Below are 17247 nucleotides of genomic sequence, written 5' to 3'. Positions count from 1 at the left end.
AGATGTGAATATGTGACATGTTCCAGGACAAATCCTGGTTCTGTAAATTAATGGAAGCACATTTTATAGAGGGCTATTCCCAGGCATGTATCATACTGTTTTGTATTAAGAAGTATAATGCACAAATTCCAACTTCACTAAAATATTCCCTAGGAAAAAGTCATTTTTGTAGCCTTTCCTTCTTAGCTAGTCTTCTAAAGGGACATAACACAGTGATTTTCCCATGGCCCCATGCCCTGGGTATGTAGGCACACCCCACTGATGGGCCACCCGAGCAGGAAGTACAGCTCAGACCTATGCGTGCATGTGATCTCTCACAGAGGGAAACAGAGGCTCCGAGGTGTTTCACTGCTTTACCTGCCTTCCCATACCCAGAGGTGGATCCAGTCTCAGAGCGGGAAGGTTCCAGGACAGCCTTGGCTGTGTTCATGCCCTGCTCTTCACTGGACAATCAGAGTGCCTTGCACCCCCCCCCCCCCCCCCCCGACACACATCCCAGGTCTGGAGCAACCTGACCACCAAGTCATCTTGTCCACCTGGTCCCAGTGAGACCTGAGCAAGCTCTCACTCAAATCCCCTCTCTACTCCTCTGTAACTGGTGTCCTGCTTCAGGGGATATCTAACCATGGAGAGAAGGGAGCCATCATCTCTGTGATAAAGTGCCTTGTCATTCTCTGGTTCATGCAGGGTATAAGGCCTGTAAGGTCTTCAACCTCCCCTCCTGTCTTTCTCCGTCCCCGGGCTACCTTCCTGACCCTCTGACTCGGGAGGCCCACCTACAACCATGTGGTTTAACCACTTCCCACCCACTCCTCCCAGAGCCTCCTGCCTCATCCTTGTCTTCAGGTCCCTGCCCTTAGCCTGCCTCCCACTGTCCCTTCCAGCCTGCTCTGTAGGTTCCCCTTTTATGTGACTTGCCATTTTGCACATGTCGTATGCTTTAGTTGCTACATTCGTGATTTATAACGACCATGACATTGTTAGAATTTAACACCAAATAGATGTTAGTGAAGGACTGAGACTATCCTCTCCTTGTGCAATTTGCTTGCTCTATAATTGGGAACATCTGCTCTCACTTGATACCACCTACATTCTTCCCAGAGCTGAGGAGGAAAACTCAGGAATAACTTGACTCTCGAGTTCACAAGCAGCAGAGCAGAGAGGTTTAAATAAGTTAGATTATTTAGAATTTCAGAGCTTCATAGGATGCTGCTGTGCTAATGCAGAGGCAGTGTGGCAGGAATGATAAACTGTGGGTCTCGTTGCCTGTCCTTGGTTCTGAACACCTGTGCACTGTGTTGTTTTTTAAAGCGCAAAGGGCTGCTGATCGCGTGTCTGTGTCACGACCTGGACCACAGGGGCTTCAGTAACAGCTACCTGCAGAAGTTCGACCACCCACTGGCCGCCCTCTATAGCACGTCCACCATGGAGCAGCATCACTTCTCCCAGACCGTGTCCATCCTGCAGGTGGGACAGCCGGGCCACATGCGCCAGCTGTGGGATGCTCTTCTCAGAGCATCTCTAAGAGTAGAGGGTGCTTTCTTTCCAGAACCTCGTATTCAGCATTAGTAACTGTGGATTTGGGTCAAGAATCCTTCATGAAAATATTGAACATATTTTTGCAATCACATTTGATGCTTAAGTACATGGTACCCTACACTTTCTAGTTCCAGACTGTTTCTTAATGCCATGCCATTGTCTCAGTTCCCTCTGTTTGTAGTCCTGCCTTTCTGTGGGCAGCTTCTCCTTGTCCTTAAGGCTCAGCTCGGATGTTCACTCCTACAGGAACAGTGCTCTGTGACACAGCTAGGCAGCAGTGTGCCCCTTTGGCATGGCCCCGGAGCCCCTGTAACCTACACATATCTCAGTTGTTTCACTTTGTACTAAGGTTTTTGTAGTTGAGTGAGCTCCCCTCTGCTCTGAGTCATGGCCTAGGGGACAGTCCCTGCATTTTACTGGTCTCCATAACTGCAGGCTGCTGGGCCTGAGTCTGTTGATGTGGGCACATGGTCATGTGAAAGCAGAAATGGGGAGTGTCAGAGACCTCAGATTTGGCAAAACAATGTATGCCAAGTTCGGAACTGGGAATCGCAAATTTTATTTAGGGGAAAGTGAGTAGATGAGTCTCCCTGGGGCAGAGGGTTTAGGTGGCTCAGTGGGAGTATGTAAGTAGAATGCCTTCAGATAAGGAGATGATTTTGTGTGGACAGTGACAGCCAAGAAAATAGCTAAGCTTCATTTTCTTATCTAAACTCTGTACTCACTTATTTTCAATAATCGCGATAGAACCATTAGTGTTGGGGTATTAAACACATTATTCTCTTGTGAGACGTTAGTGATTCTTTTCAAAACTGAAGCTACCCCTTTTTTGTTACTTGCCTTCTGTAAATATCCCATGTTAAGTCAGAATTTTAGAAAACAGACCAATTAGGAATGATTATTCTCATTATTAAGAAAAATTTCTCAGTATTCCATTAATCTTGAATCATCTAGGACTTTTGAAATATGTTCAGATTTGAAGAGAGTTATCTTTATGCCCAGCATTTTGGGATCCCAGGACATTTTCATTCCTGTGACACAGTCAAGTGTTCTTCCAGTTGTCTGTACTAGAGAGAGTTACTGTTGTCTGTTGCATTTATAACGAAATTGTTGCACTACACCCGACACTGCCTTTACTAACAGCCTGACATGTATGACACAGAGGCTGACTAGAATCTGTCCTTCCCTGCAGATGTGTTCAGAACAGAAATGGTCTCTGGCTACCAGATTCATTTCTGGGCATATCTGTGTGTTTGTTTCTCTTTCTCTCCCGCTTAATTTGACTCCAAAAATTATACTGGTAGATTGCATCACCACTGTCACGGTCACCATCATCATCATTTCATCACTTACTGAGTACTCACTATAAACCAGAAACTTAAGATTTTGTACATATTCATGGTTTTCATTTCTGTAGTGTCCTGTGAGGTAGGAATTACTTATTTCCATTTCACAAATAAGAACAATGAGCTTCACGGCAGGTAAGGAACTTGTCCGTTGTCATGGAGTTAGAAGTGGCAGAACGGGATTAAACACTAGAATTACTTGATCCAGAGCTTGTGTTCTGAATTACGGTCTGTCATGCTTTTTAGTGAGTGGTTCCATGCAGCAGGTGACTAAATATCAGAATAAGCATTAGGCATCTTTGCATCTGAACACTCCGAGGGTTCCTCCCTGTGCCGGGCTGCAGTCCCGCCTTACCACTTCCTCCCCGCCCGCCTCCTGAAAGCTGCTCATGAAAGCTGTTTCAGTGCGATGGCTTCCCTAGAAATCACAGGTGACCAGGATTAGAAGTGTTGTTAAAGAAACATCCCATTAATGTTTCAGCAAATACTTCAGATAAATATCAAAGACATCTACATTTTGTAATTTGAAAGTGAAATCATGGATTTGAAAGTGTTTTCCAGACTTACTGTTAGGAACACAGCCAGCTAGAACTAACTCTATCTTCTGCATCCATCGTAGGATGATTTAAATATTTATGAAACCTTAGAGTCAGTGATACAGGAAGACTCTGATGGATGACAACAGACAATGCACAGACAGCTTGACTTCAGAGTGAGAGGGAGCAGACAGTGTGCTACTGAGATGTCTGATTTTGTAAGAAATACACTTTGATAATTTTAAGTTTTAATGTATTTTATCAGCCAGTGACTGTAGCTTTATGACAAACAAAAACACTTAAAAATCAATTTGTGGCCCTAGCCAATTTTCCTCAGTGGTTAGAGCATTGGCCTGGGGACTGAAGGGTCCTGGGTTCAGTTCGGCCAAGGGCATGTACCTCGACTGCAAGCTTGATCCCCAGCTCTGGTCAGGGTGAGTGTGGGAGGCAACCAGTTGATGTGTCTCTCTCACATGGATGTTTTACTCCCCCCCGAAAAGCAATGAAAAAATATCCTCGAGTGAAGATTTAAAAAAGTCAATTTGTGGTAGGACTGTGTGACTGATACTGAAATCATTAAAAAATAATTGATGAGCCCACAGATTTAATGCATCTTAATTATCTCAACCTTTTCTGTTTAAACAAAAACAACCCATTTTTATCTCAATTACAAATAAAATCTTAAAATTCTCAGAGGGAGAAATTACTGTGGAAAGTTATAAAATGATTCCCATACAGAAGAATTCTGGGACTAGCATCCAGATGACAACTGTTTGGGCCTTGGTGGGAGAGGCTCTGCTGCGCCCAGCTTCCTTGAGGACAGAAGAGAGGGCGGCCCTGTGGTTTCGCACCTCGGTGTGTGTTTGCATGAAAGTTCTCACCTGTGGGGGGAGTTTTTAATGTGATGAAGTTCACTTTATTTTGAGGTTGTGGGATGTTTTCTTCTGGGATAAAGACACAGGATATTAGTGTTCATTCGGCTTGCTGACGTGGACAAGCATATAGATGACTTCTAAGCCCATTAATTTTCAGTATAATATAAACATTACTACTGTGCTTAATTTAAGAAGAAAAGTTTTTTACTTAAATATTTCACATTTTCCAGTCCTTTAATTACTTATTAGAAATATCCAAAAACTAGTTAAGTCACTGGGATTTGGTGATAACAAAGAATGTTACTATAGTTTTTTTAAGTAGTAGCTTCATTGTTGTAGCTTAAAGAGGAACCAAAACCTTAATTCCATTAGTTGTTTCAAACTGTCCTTTTGTTCCCCCCAAACCTGTCATTTTTGTGCCAGTGCATCGACTGACTGTATTGTTTCAAGTAACTGAAAATGCCACAGGTTCGAGCTGTGCTGTATTGGTGGCATGTGTCTGTATTTCTCTGCAGTTGGAAGGGCACAATATCTTCTCCACCCTGAGCTCCAGTGAGTACGAGCAGGTGCTTGAGATCATCCGCAAAGCCATCATCGCCACAGACCTTGCCCTCTACTTTGGGAACAGGAAGCAGTTGGAGGAGATGTACCAGACAGGATCGCTGAACCTCAACAACCAGTCACATAGGTAAACAGAATTTTCAAATGTTGACAAGCCCAGGAAGTGTTATTTGTGGTAAATTTATATTTAAAAACAGAAATGTAATTTGGCATAGGTTTATACTTGACAGTAGAAATGTAAACATGCAGATATATTGTCATACGTGCACTTTTTATTGACTCTGGATTTTTTTATTTGACACAGTTTCTGACAGTGTACTGTGAGAGTATTAAAATGGGAACTGGAATTTTAGTTGGTCACACAGAGTGGGTACTTTTTAAATTTTTAAAAATTTTTTTCAGTTGTAACTTTTTTATTTTTATAAAACTTTTCAAATGGAAAGAATCTCCTCACCTTTTTACATAAGTAAATTTTAACTTCACAGTATGTTCATGTTGAAGTATTTATAATTAACCGGAAGCTTAACACAGTAACGTATCAGACAAGGAAGAGGGCATTAATTCTGCAGGCAGGCAGCAGTGAAAATGCTAACCCCGAACAAACAGTTCCTGACCATTTCCTTATACATTTTGAGTAAAAGATGTAGACTACAGAATGCAGACGGAAGTGAATATAAAATGTATCTTCTCCAAATGCAGCTCTACTTTATACAGGTCTTGAGGTTTACCTGTGACATCAACAAAAAGTTAATGCGCTGGAGTTAGCTCTCTTCCAGGAGTTGGTACTTTTAAAGGGAAGCCATTCTACAGGAAGCTTCTTGAGTTGGTCACAGTCCTCAGAGGCTCAAAAGCCAATGAAATAGGTTCCTTTTTCAGGATCCAAACTGTGTTAACCAAGCTGAAATGATCAATGCGTGAAACTGGGATTTCATTTTATTGATCTAGAAATACATATTCCAGGTACACTCACGCGCATCGGGATATTGGCATTCTGTGTGGTCAGGAAACAAGTGGCCACCAAGGTTTCATGCGCATAGTCAGAATGAGGAGATTTTGATCCCTTCACTGTCCTAATGCATCAGTCCAAGTGGGTGATCCCTTCCTTCTGAGAAGGCACCTCACCTAGTAGATCACATACGCACCAGGTGTGTTCCTGTGGCCTGTCCCCCCATCAGGACGTGGGCTCTCATCCATGGCAGATCGCAGGTGGTTACTGCCAGCTCCCTTTGTTAGGACCTCCCTTCAGCCATTTCCATGTCTGACCATGTCCTTCCTCAGTGACGCCATCTTTACCTTTAGGTAGGCTTGTGAACATTCTAGTCTTGCTGAACTTGGGTCTCTCCTCTTTGTTCAGGTGCTTTGCCTACCTCTGTGATCCATTAAGTGCAAATCATAACATTCCTTTCTAGAGGAGGCTGCTTTCAAGTTCTGAGAAACAATTTAGTCAGGTGCCCCCCAACACACAAAATTAGGGTTACAACTGACTACGGACATGTGATAAAGTTCACCTCTTCAGGAATAAGGCACTCGTGGAATGGAATGATGTCTGCGCCTCTGATGAAGCAGCAGCTGTTTGTGATTTGCCTTAAAACTTACACAGGGGAACCTTCTTCAAGGGAGTCACGACAAAGATAGCTATTTTCACAAAGGGCAGTCCAAGCACAGTGCTGGGGCCTTGCAGGGTCACAGAAGGGGTCCCTGTCCTCAAGGGCCCTGAAGGTCTGTCCCTGGTCCCCCGGATGTGTGAGGTGCAATCTCAGGTCTGTACCTTGTACAGGTTCTTGCATTAGCACCTGTACAAGGAAGTGTTGGCTCATAGTTCCTTCCTCAGGCAACTGTAAGGTGGGGAAAGGGTTCCCGTGAGTGTCCTTTGCCTGCTGAGGCCATTTGGATGCATTTATACTTAGATTGTAAATAAGAGTCACGTGACCGGTATCAAGTCTTTTGCATATGCTTTTTGTAAAGTGATTATATAATAACTGTTATTATAAGAAAATTTAAAAATATAATTGCAGATAGTATTTGGTGATTAATGCATACATGTGTGAGTGGTGTACACAGTCTAGTTATGTATGATTAAGTCATTTTTCACAGTCAGTAACTAAGGGTAATGCCTATTCTAGCACTTCTAAGTGCAGAGGTGTATGCAGGAAAGAGAACATCATCTGGTTTTCTGCTCCAGTATCAACGGCCTGTTTAGTGTAATCAGATCCCGTGCACATTTCTGTTTGTTCAAAGCTCTGTGTGTGTGCAGTATATAAACGGACACACCTCTTACCTATTTTAAAACAAAAATGTGACTTTGCCAGATGCATTTATTTTTTCAGAGTTATATATAACATTTGGTATGGAGTATTTATAAAGACTTATTAAACCTCTCACATACAGATACTTAGATTTTTCTATAATTTTGCATTATAAATAATGCTGCAATAAACTCTTGCCTATATAGTCTCACCTACTGGCCCTTTACAGAATATACAGCATATACCTATGGTGCTAGAGATGTATACCTGTTACATTCTCTAGAAAGACAGTGGAGAGTCACATGCTTCCTGACATGTGGGTGGAGACTGTTTCCATTAAATACTCGGTTCTCTGACAGCTCCCTACACTGAAGATCCTTTCATGTCTGCTGACCTTTCCTTGTGTCTGCGTCTATGTGTTTGTCTGTCTAGCTCTGGCTGGTTTTTGTTGAATTGTTTACTTTTTTATAAATCAGTTGGCAATCTGTACTTTTGTTAAGGATATTAAAATTTTCTCTGTTATATGTTACAAATACTTTCTTTAGGTGATTTTCAAAAATTTTATTCAGATTTTCTTTTGAATACAAATAAATTCAATTTCATGAGGCCAAGTCATTTGTTTTTATCAAATCTGTTTCCTATCTTGCTTAGAGGATCTCTTTAAGGTTATATAAGTGGTGCTTAAAATTTTCCTTGTGTATTTATATAGTTTTAGTTTTTATTGTTAGATCTTAATTCTCCGGGAGTTACAGTTTTGTAAATATAACTATTTCTTCTTGATGTGTTGAATCAATACCACTTAATAATTCATTTTCCCGCTGTATTGAATTTATTTTTCATGTAAACTTGATCATTTCTTGGGACTCCTTAAGCCATCTAAATGCTCATTATCTAATTCTTAACTGTAATCATACTGCTTAATTACTGTAACTATTGAAATTTATCATCCCTATCTGCAAAATAATCTTCATCTTTCATTTACTTTCCAAATATTTCATGGAAATTGTGACTTAGTAAATGTATGTTTTATGTTTTTATAGGAAAGTTTTCAGAGTTACAGAAGAAGTAGAAATTATGCTCAAATGTACACTCATACCTACATTCAAGAATTGTTAAAATTTCATCATAAGTTCTTTGCTGTTTTTTCCACTTTTTACTTCAGTGTAAATCATAGGCATCACAGCCCTTTCCCCTCATCATGATTCTCAGAAAGAAGGCGGCTGTTCTGCTCTCAGGTTTGTCACACGCACGTTGACATTTTGATGCAGCTGCATTATGTTTTATTTCCTCCCTTGAAGATGGAAGCACCTGTCTCCTCATCCAAAAGCAGGGGCATGACTCTGGTGCTGAGGAACACTTACATTTTGTTTATACAAGTCCTGTCGCTTTCCTGGTAAAGTTATGATGGTTCCTCGTATAGGTTTTATTACTTGTAAATGTATTTTTCCCATTTAACTGGAAATAAGGATTTCCAGTATGAATAAAGTTGCGAAGTTTTCTCTGTCAGTATTTGTCAGTTTTGCTTCGTGTTTAAGAACGTGCTACTTGGTGCTCTCCGGGTTACGTTTGTTACGTCTTCCCCATGATTTGCCCCCTTCTGAGTATGAAACGGCTTGTCTTGTTCTTGGTCATACTTCTTGTCTTAACGTCCTCTGTGTCTGATAGCCATTCACACCTGCTTTCCCAGGCCGAGTATTGGCTTCTCGCCCTCCTTTCCGGTTCCCTGTAATCCTGTCTTCATCTTTATATCTAATGTGTCCCTGGTGACCAGCAGCAGTTGAGACCTGCGGTCACTGCTTCTTCAAGGACTGTCTAGTCAGCTTTACCTTAATGTCATCATATTTACGTTTGTCTGTTATCTTGTTCCTTTCCCCCCTCCTGTCTCCTCTTGTGTTAATGGAATGTTTCTTTAGTGTCTATTTTATGTTTTATGTACTGTTACACCTATTTGTATTTTCAGGTGGTTGCGCTTTAGCTTACGGTGTACATTTTTATTAGCCCACTTTGAAGTAATTAATATTCCATTTCTGTACAATGTAAAAACCTTAAAAAAACAGTTCTTTATACTCCTTTTTGTTTTTTGTGCTGTTATTAAATATTGCACTGCTACATGTTCTATTCCCCACAGATTGCTACTATTTTCAATTAAGTAGTCAGTTGAGTATTGAAGTTTTTCGGAAGTAGGAAGAGTAAGTCATATTTCCTCACATATGTACCATTTCCAGTATTTTGCATTCATTCCGGTAGATCCAGATTTCCACCTAATACCATTCTACTCCCTTACAGAGAACTCCCTTAAACATTTGTTAAAGTTTTCGGCAACAAACTCTCTCCTCTTTTGTTTATCTGAAAATGTCTTTACTTTGGCTTCTCTTTCAGAGATACTTTTGCTGAATTGAGGATTCTAAGTTGACAGGCTTTTCTGAGCATTTTAAAAATGTGGTGCAGTTGCCTCCCGGCCTCCGTCTTTTTCCTGCTGAGAAGCCAGCAGCCAGCAGCCACGCTTTCTGTTACTCTTCCGAATGTAGAATGTGTCTTTACTCCGGCTGCTCTTAAGGTTTTCTCTCTGTCTTTGCTTTTTGCTTTGTCCACAGTCGGCCTCCGTGTGCTCTTCTCTATGTTTTTCTTGCTTTAGGTCTTGAGATGCTGGGGTCTGCAGGCTGCTGATTTTAATGAAATTTGGAAAAGTTTTGATTATTACTTTTTTTCTTTCCCATTTGTCAGTTTTCTCCTGCACCTCTAATCACACACCGTGTAGACCACTTAACTGTCTCACAGTTATGGGGCTCTGTCATTTTCAGTGTTTCCCTCTCTGTGCTTCATTTGGGCACTATGGTGGGACCCGACTGAACTCTCACTGATCTTCTCAAATGTTCTAAGAGAACATTGTTGTTGAGTCCATTCAATGTTTTGTTTTATATATTTTATTTTTTCAGTTCTGAGATTACTTTTTGGTTCATTTAAAAATATTTTTTTTAATTGATTTCAGAGAGAGGGAGAGAGAGATAGAGACATCTATGAGAAACATTGATTGCCTCCTGCACACCCCCTACTGGGGATCCAGCCTGAAATCCAGGCTAGGAATCAAATGGTGACCTCCAGGTTCATGGGTGGATGCTCAGCCACTGAGCGACACTGGTCAGGCTGGTTCATTTTTATAGTTTCTATATCTCTTCTAAAATTTCCTATCCACCCATTGCAGCCAAATATATATGTTCCTGAAGATTCCTTTAACATGTTTATCAGTTATGTAAAAGTCCTAGTCTGTGAATGGAACCTGCAGTATCTATGATGTCTGCTTGTACAGAGACCTGGGACAGTCAAGTCAGTTCTGACAAAGCAGAACCCAGATTTGCATGCCCTACCTGACTTGAGGCTTACTGTAAAATAACAGTAGTCAGACAGCTGTCTCGGTGTTTGCATAGACAAGCGGCGAACAGACTGCAGGAAACTCACACTTAGGCAGCCTATTGATTCCACCCAGGGTGCCAGGTGATTTTTCGGGGGCATGGACAAGTCTTTAAAACAAATGGCTTGAATGACTGAGGCTTCAGTTGGATGATAGACCAAAATGTAAAAGGTGCAATAACAACATTTCAGAGGAAAACCTAGGAAAGGGGTCTTCACGACATTGGAGTAGGTGAACATTTCCTTTAGCACAGGACACTCATGTTCTGAGGCAGTGGTCGGGGACACGGACTCTCAGTTGTCAGTTGAGTAAATATGGGTAACTGATGTATAGCAAGGTGGTTATAGTTAATAAGATGTATTTTATACTTGAAATTTGCTAAGATCGTAAGTCTTCTCATCTCACACAGGAAAAACTGAGGCAGTGGATGTGCTAATGAATTAGGCTGATGGTGGTAATCATTTCACAGTGTACACGTATCGGATGTCACATTATACAGCCTAAACACGTACAACTGTTATTTGTCAGTCTTGCCTCATTAATGTTGGAGAAAACAAAACAAAACGGGCACTAACCTTCAAGCAAACAAATGTTAAGATTGGATTTCATCATAATTAAAACCTTATGCTCTTCAGAACAGCCTTTTAAGGAAATGAAAAGACAAAGCACAAAACAAAATATTTGTAATATTTATATTTAATGAAGATATTATACAACTGTTACAACTTAGTAATAAGACAAACAACCAAAGTAAAAATTGCATGAAAAGTTCTTTTAAAATTTAAGTAAAACAGTGAATTATGTTAAGGGAGATTAAACAAATAGTAGTACAAATGACATACAGTGAATTATACTACATATATATAGTATATGGGATAAAAAGTGACATATTCTCAACATAGGATGTGGAGTGTGACTGGAATGTGGACATCCTGGATCAGAGGCTGCTGAGGGACTAGCTGGTGAGAGACCTTCAGTTCCGCAAGACAGACTTAGTACCTTCATGTCCCAGGCCTGGGCCAAGGGCTGGCTATGCAGCAAAGACCAGGATGGCCACCAGCCCTGCTGCCCCAGGGCTTCTAGTCTAGTGGAGATGGTCCTTCATGACATGTTATTGAATTACCGTGGCGGCAGTTCTGTAAAGGATACTGAGGGCGATAGCCATCATCAGAGCGCCTGGGAAGGACTTGGAGGGTTTGAAAAAGGAACCCACACTCACCCAGTTCAGCTCCGGGCCATGAGTGTCCTTCAGATAAACTTTTGTTCTAGAAAGCTGATATGGGCTGACTTATTCCCCCACCCTCCACCCCCTACCCCATTCTGAGAAGTCCTAATTCCCAGAATGTTAACAGTATTTGGAGATAGGACCTTTAAGAGGAAATTAATGTAAAATGAGGCCATATAGGTGGGCCCTCATCCAATACAACTGCTGCCCTTAGAAGAAGACATTCAGACACAGACACGGCAGAGGGAAGCCCTAACCCTGCAGTGGCGGGGACATGTGCTCTGGTCATTGTGGCAATAGGGGACAGTGCCTGACGTTCTCACAACTATAGCCATGCCACTCTTTAACCCACTCTTTCCTTTCTGCCAGCTGCACCTGCCCCTTCAAGAGTACCACCTGCTTTAAAGCCTCACTCCTGAAATGCAGAACCCTGTTAAGTCCCTATTATAATGTGCAGGTGCTGACCGGCTCTGTGTCCCTGTGGTCTAGAGACCGTGTCTTACTATAGATGAGCAGAGCTGACCAGTTCTGTCTCCATGTGTTGTAGAGACCACACTGTATTATAGATGAGCAGAGCTGGCTGATTCTGTGTCCCTGTGTTCAAGGGACCCTGTCTTGTTATAGATGAGCAGAGCTGACTGGATTTGTGTTCCGGTGTTCTAGGGACCGTGTCATTGGCTTGATGATGACTGCCTGTGACCTCTGCTCCGTGACAAAGCTGTGGCCAGTTACAAGACTGACGGCAAATGACATCTATGCAGAATTCTGGGCTGAGGTATGTTCTTGATTTTTATATGATTATAGATAATGTCAAGAAATGGGGCAAATGAAGAGTAAATATATGGATGATTTAAGTAATAGTATGCTAGTTGTTTGTGTTGCAAGTTATTTCAAAAGACTGCAGTTGATCACACAAGGATGAATTTAGCATTTACACAGCTGGAAAATGAGAACAGTTGTGGCCTCTGACTTGAATGTGTGTCAATTCTCTGATCTCACCTGGAACAGCCCAGGGACAGCTTCACCAAACAGCTGTGCAGCAGTTTTCCTCACTTAATAGTTGGTCTTTGGTTTATTCACTCAAGAATGATCACTGCTCACCTACTTAGCATAGGTGCTGTCCAGGCCTCAGGAGGGCCCACAGTCAGGGCTGTGCCGGCAGTTAGACATGAGAAAGAGTTGCCTTTCTGTACCACGGCCCTGGGAGCCTGAGTCAGTGCACCAGCCAGTCTAGCAGCAAATTCAGGACACTCCCAACATGGAAGACAAACTGTAAATCACTTGTTTTCTGAACACTTTTTTTGGACTGAGTTATCTAAATGGTCAGAAATGTGTTTTACTCCTTAACTTTCTTCCTGATTTTCCATGAGTAAGTAGAATAGGATTCTCTGGTTCACGCTGTTCCACAAACACCCAGGTCCGTAAGTATTCGAACGTTACTGTAACTCATGGTATTTCATGAGAAGGGAATGATGTGATTTACAGGTTACTTAGCCCAGGGCCTGCAGCACAGTCAATCCATGGTGAACGTCTGCAGTTACGCCCTTTAAGATGGTTCATCTTCACTGATGCAGTCTTGATGTGCACTCCCCTCTTAGGCCCGGCCTCATCCCGCTCAACAAGTGAGAATCGTGGGAAAAGCCAGTAGGGAAAAGGCCTTGAAGCTGTTCCATGTTTTATTCTCCTTTCTCTTCACTATTTACTGCATCTCCTCTTAGGATAACTTGTAACTTTTGCAAGTGAAGCCCAGAGACAGCTGGGTTCCTGGGCAGGCAACGCAGAGGGACCTCAGGATAAAACCCAACTGATACATTCAGGTTTTCATTGTTCTGACTTCTTGTTAATGTTGATCTCCAAAAACATGATTCCTTTAGAAGAAAATTTAAAAGGGAAGAACTCATGAGTATAACTGTTTACAAATTGAGAAGGCATGATTTCCCTCTTCTCTCAGGGTGACGAGATGAAGAAGCTGGGGATACAGCCCATTCCTATGATGGACCGGGACAAACGGGATGAGGTCCCACAAGGCCAGGTAGGAACTGTCCAGTGGTTAAGGGGATCATGCACTCATACGTGAGTAAAAGCACACGCTACCTGTGTTTTACATGCAGTGACGGCTCAGACGCTTTATAGTGCTTTACCTGGGAGGGGCTTAGGACTAGGAAGGACCACCAGGCGCTGAAACAAGCCTGCCTGTGCTCAGATGCTCTCAGGCATCCCACTAACAGTGACCAGTGACAGGAAAGTGGATGCTGGCAGATTCTGTATTTCTAAGCTGGTGTTTCTAGCCTCTGATTCTGTTCCCAAGGCTGCCAGCTGACCTTGGAGGCTTGAGGGTAAAGCTGTGATGTGGACTTGAAATGAAGTAGGAAAACTGGAGAACTCATTCAAAACCGTCATTCTCTGGGGATTTTCTGAAATTATTTCTACCCTAAATTCCATGTGATAATTATTTGTTCATAACTAACTTCCTTATTGTGATATTAGAAGATTGGGAGTTTAAAAAGACTAGTGGTCAGAGGATGGAACCCAGAGCCATGTGAAACCCTCTCCACTTAGATGGAGTTTGGGGATAGTAAGACCAAGACTGGGAAACCCTTATTCACACCCACCATGTCAGCAGTTCTTCGTGCAGGTGTAATTGCAGTAACAGGTGTTTTCTTTTCACTTGAGATGGGGTAGATGAGTGTGAATTGTTAATACTTTTTTAATAAGCAGAAAGTATGTTGTCACTGAATATACAAAGATACTTTTTTGGAGTGTAACACTTTTTTGGAGATTTTAATTAGGTCCACTTTTCCTAACAAATAATGAAAGTATTTTAGTACATTCTGAGTTTTGTCTCACTGTAAATTCACATTAATTATTCCCTTTCCAGGGAATGCACAGAAAATTATGTAACTTGTGCTAATTTTTATGTTTTGAGAGTTCTTGCGCCCTGTTAATTTTCCATGTGTACACATATGGTGTAATGAATTTCTCAAGATTATAGTCTTTTAAACTCCCAGTCTTCTAATATCACAATAAAGAAGTTAGATATGGACAAATAATTGTAATATGGAGTTCAGGATAGAAATAATTCCAGGAAATTCACAGGACGATGATTTTGAATGAGTTCTCCAGTGTTCCTACTTTCTTTAAAGTCAGTTTATTGACTATTAACGCAAACATCTGTGCATCGAGGGGGCGGGCACAGTGAGAGGCTGCATGTTCTCTCTTCACCACGGCCTTCAGTGAGCAGCTTCCCCGTGTCCTTAGCCAGGTGTTCTGATGGGATGCTCGCTGCTGCTTCTCTGTGCACCCAGCACACCTGGCATGCACGTTGCTCAGATGCTTTGAGCTTATCTGCTTTTCACTGTTGTTCATGGCCCTTTCCCCGTGTGTGGTCATAGCAGTCAGTCTCTCTGGTCTGGTGTCTGCTCTGCGCGTCCTACAGGGATTACATCACACTGTCCGTAACACCTTTATCCATACTGTTTCATCACTTCATATTTGTTTGTTAATTTATTTGGAGTTTGTCTTGTTATATAATTTGAGTTAGGGACCTAACAGTGTTTTCTCTCTGCATAGTTAAGCACAGACCCAGCAGAACACACAGGATAGCTGAAAATATCCCTGGAGATGGGGCTGTGTTCTAGTGTGACTTAAGGGAATATTTTGTGTTTTTACAAAATTACAGACTCATTTACAGTATGAGAGAGTTTTAGATAAAATACTTCTGTGGTCAACTAGTATATTACCAACTACATTGCTTCTAAATTGTGATTGCCATGAAATTATTCTCTGCTACGATCATACAATACTCTACTTTCTAGTGCCTAATCTAGTGCCTCATGGAGATCTTGGCTCCATGAGGTCTGCCCAGTATTAAAATGAGCACATCTCTGCATGAGCCATAAAGATGGAGATGCATGGGCATGGTCCTAGTAAGGTTGCTGTGATGGTAGGCTTTGCAGCAGGAGAAAGTGGAAGGGAACGAAGCAGATTTGAGCTTTCTATATGTTTTCACAACTCATTGAAGGTCATTTTTCAAAGGAACTGGGAAGCCATGGTTTAGAGTCAGCTCAGCCAAGGGCCAGTGTTATCTTGTCCATGTTGTCCCCCACTCAGGCTGCTGTCTGCAGCTCATTAGTCCGTGATGGCTACTAGCCTGCAGGTCTTCTAGTCGGCCAGTCTGAGCTGGCACTGTTTATTTGCATAGTAGCCCAGATAAAATATCAAATACCTAATAAAGTATTCTTTGATCTGTTTTTTAAAGTGCCACAGATGAAAAACAGTAGAATTTGACATATTGAGAGAATTGTGACAAAGTCAGTGGGATTTGTTGTAGGTCAGAAAAAGGTAGTGGGGGGGATCAACACAGTCTCATGGAGAGCAAACAAGGTACCAAAAGTCAGCAGGTTCACAAGCAAACGAAACATCCTGCTGTGGTTCCTGAATGTGAAGTTGGAGAAGGGTCATCCCTATGTAGAGGCAGGTGCTTGACTGACATGTCTACGGTGGACACCAAATCTGACCAGAGATGAGAAGAGCACCTGGAATACAACTCACGTCATCTAAAGTAGATCTCATGGAGTGTTGTACTTGGGGTTTTATAATAATTCTTTGTATATGTTTAAAGTTTGTCTGCATTTCATTTCTAGAGTGTGTTGGATGCATTTGTAAACTTATTTTGTGGCAGTGTTCATTGAGCCCGATATCACATCGCAAACCTAGACATTAACGCAATAGTCAGGCTTTAGGCACAGGAAATTCCTGTGAGGAATACTGTGCTGCAGTGGCTAATGTACAGTGTGTTTCTTGCCGGTGGTTCTGTCCGCAGCTTGGATTCTACAACGCGGTGGCCATCCCCTGCTACACCACCCTCACCCAGATCTTCCCGCCCACAGAGCCACTCCTCAAAGCCTGCAGGTATGTTCAGTGTTGGGGGAGAGACTAAGACTCTGAAGGATTTTTCCATATTGCAACACTGTTACAGATGTAGTACCCCACTTATTGTTGACACTATTATAGATGGCCCCCTTTGTGAAACTCCACCCCCACCTCCTCCCACCCTCTGGCCATCACTACACTTTTGTCTGTGTCCAAGGGATGTGCATATATGTTCTTTGGCTAATGAATTCACCTTCTTTCATCCTGTACCTACCCCCCAACAGCTGTCAGTCTGTACCATGCTTCCATGCCTCTGGTATTATTTTGTTTATCAGTTTATTTTGCTCATTAGATTTCACACATAAGTGATATCATATGGTGTTTGTCTTTCTCTGACTGGCTTATTTCACTTAGCATAATAATCTCCAGGTCCATACATGCTGTGGCAAAGGGTAAGATTTCCTTTTTTTTTTTTTTTTTTTAACAGCCGCATAATATACCATTGTGTAAATGTACCACAGCTTTTTTAACCACTCATCTAGTGATGGGTACTTGGGCTGTTTCCAGATCTTAGCTATTGTAAATAATGCCACTGTGAACATAGGGGTGCATATATTCTTTCTGATAAGTGTTTCAGG

General features: G+C 41.9%; 1 protein-coding gene across 2 annotated transcripts in view; it reads left to right on the top strand.

Annotated features, from left to right (window-relative positions):
- PDE10A (phosphodiesterase 10A) overlaps window positions 1-17247 on the top strand; it is a 168119-nt gene that overhangs the window by 144526 nt on the left and 6346 nt on the right. For both annotated transcript variants that reach the window (XM_087817742.1, XM_087817741.1), the window contains exons 17-21: window positions 1312-1467; window positions 4812-4984; window positions 12401-12512; window positions 13689-13769; window positions 16560-16648. In XM_087817742.1, the coding sequence (XP_087673868.1) occupies window positions 1312-1467; window positions 4812-4984; window positions 12401-12512; window positions 13689-13769; window positions 16560-16648 (611 nt within the window). The remainder of the gene's footprint in view (window positions 1-1311; window positions 1468-4811; window positions 4985-12400; window positions 12513-13688; window positions 13770-16559; window positions 16649-17247) is intronic.

Source organism: Miniopterus natalensis, chromosome 5 (genome assembly GCF_054644295.1).
Source record: "Miniopterus natalensis isolate mMinNat1 chromosome 5, mMinNat1.hap1, whole genome shotgun sequence".
In the NCBI taxonomy this organism is placed as follows: Eukaryota; Metazoa; Chordata; class Mammalia; order Chiroptera; family Miniopteridae; genus Miniopterus; species Miniopterus natalensis.
This window is presented reverse-complemented; position numbering and strand designations above follow the sequence as displayed.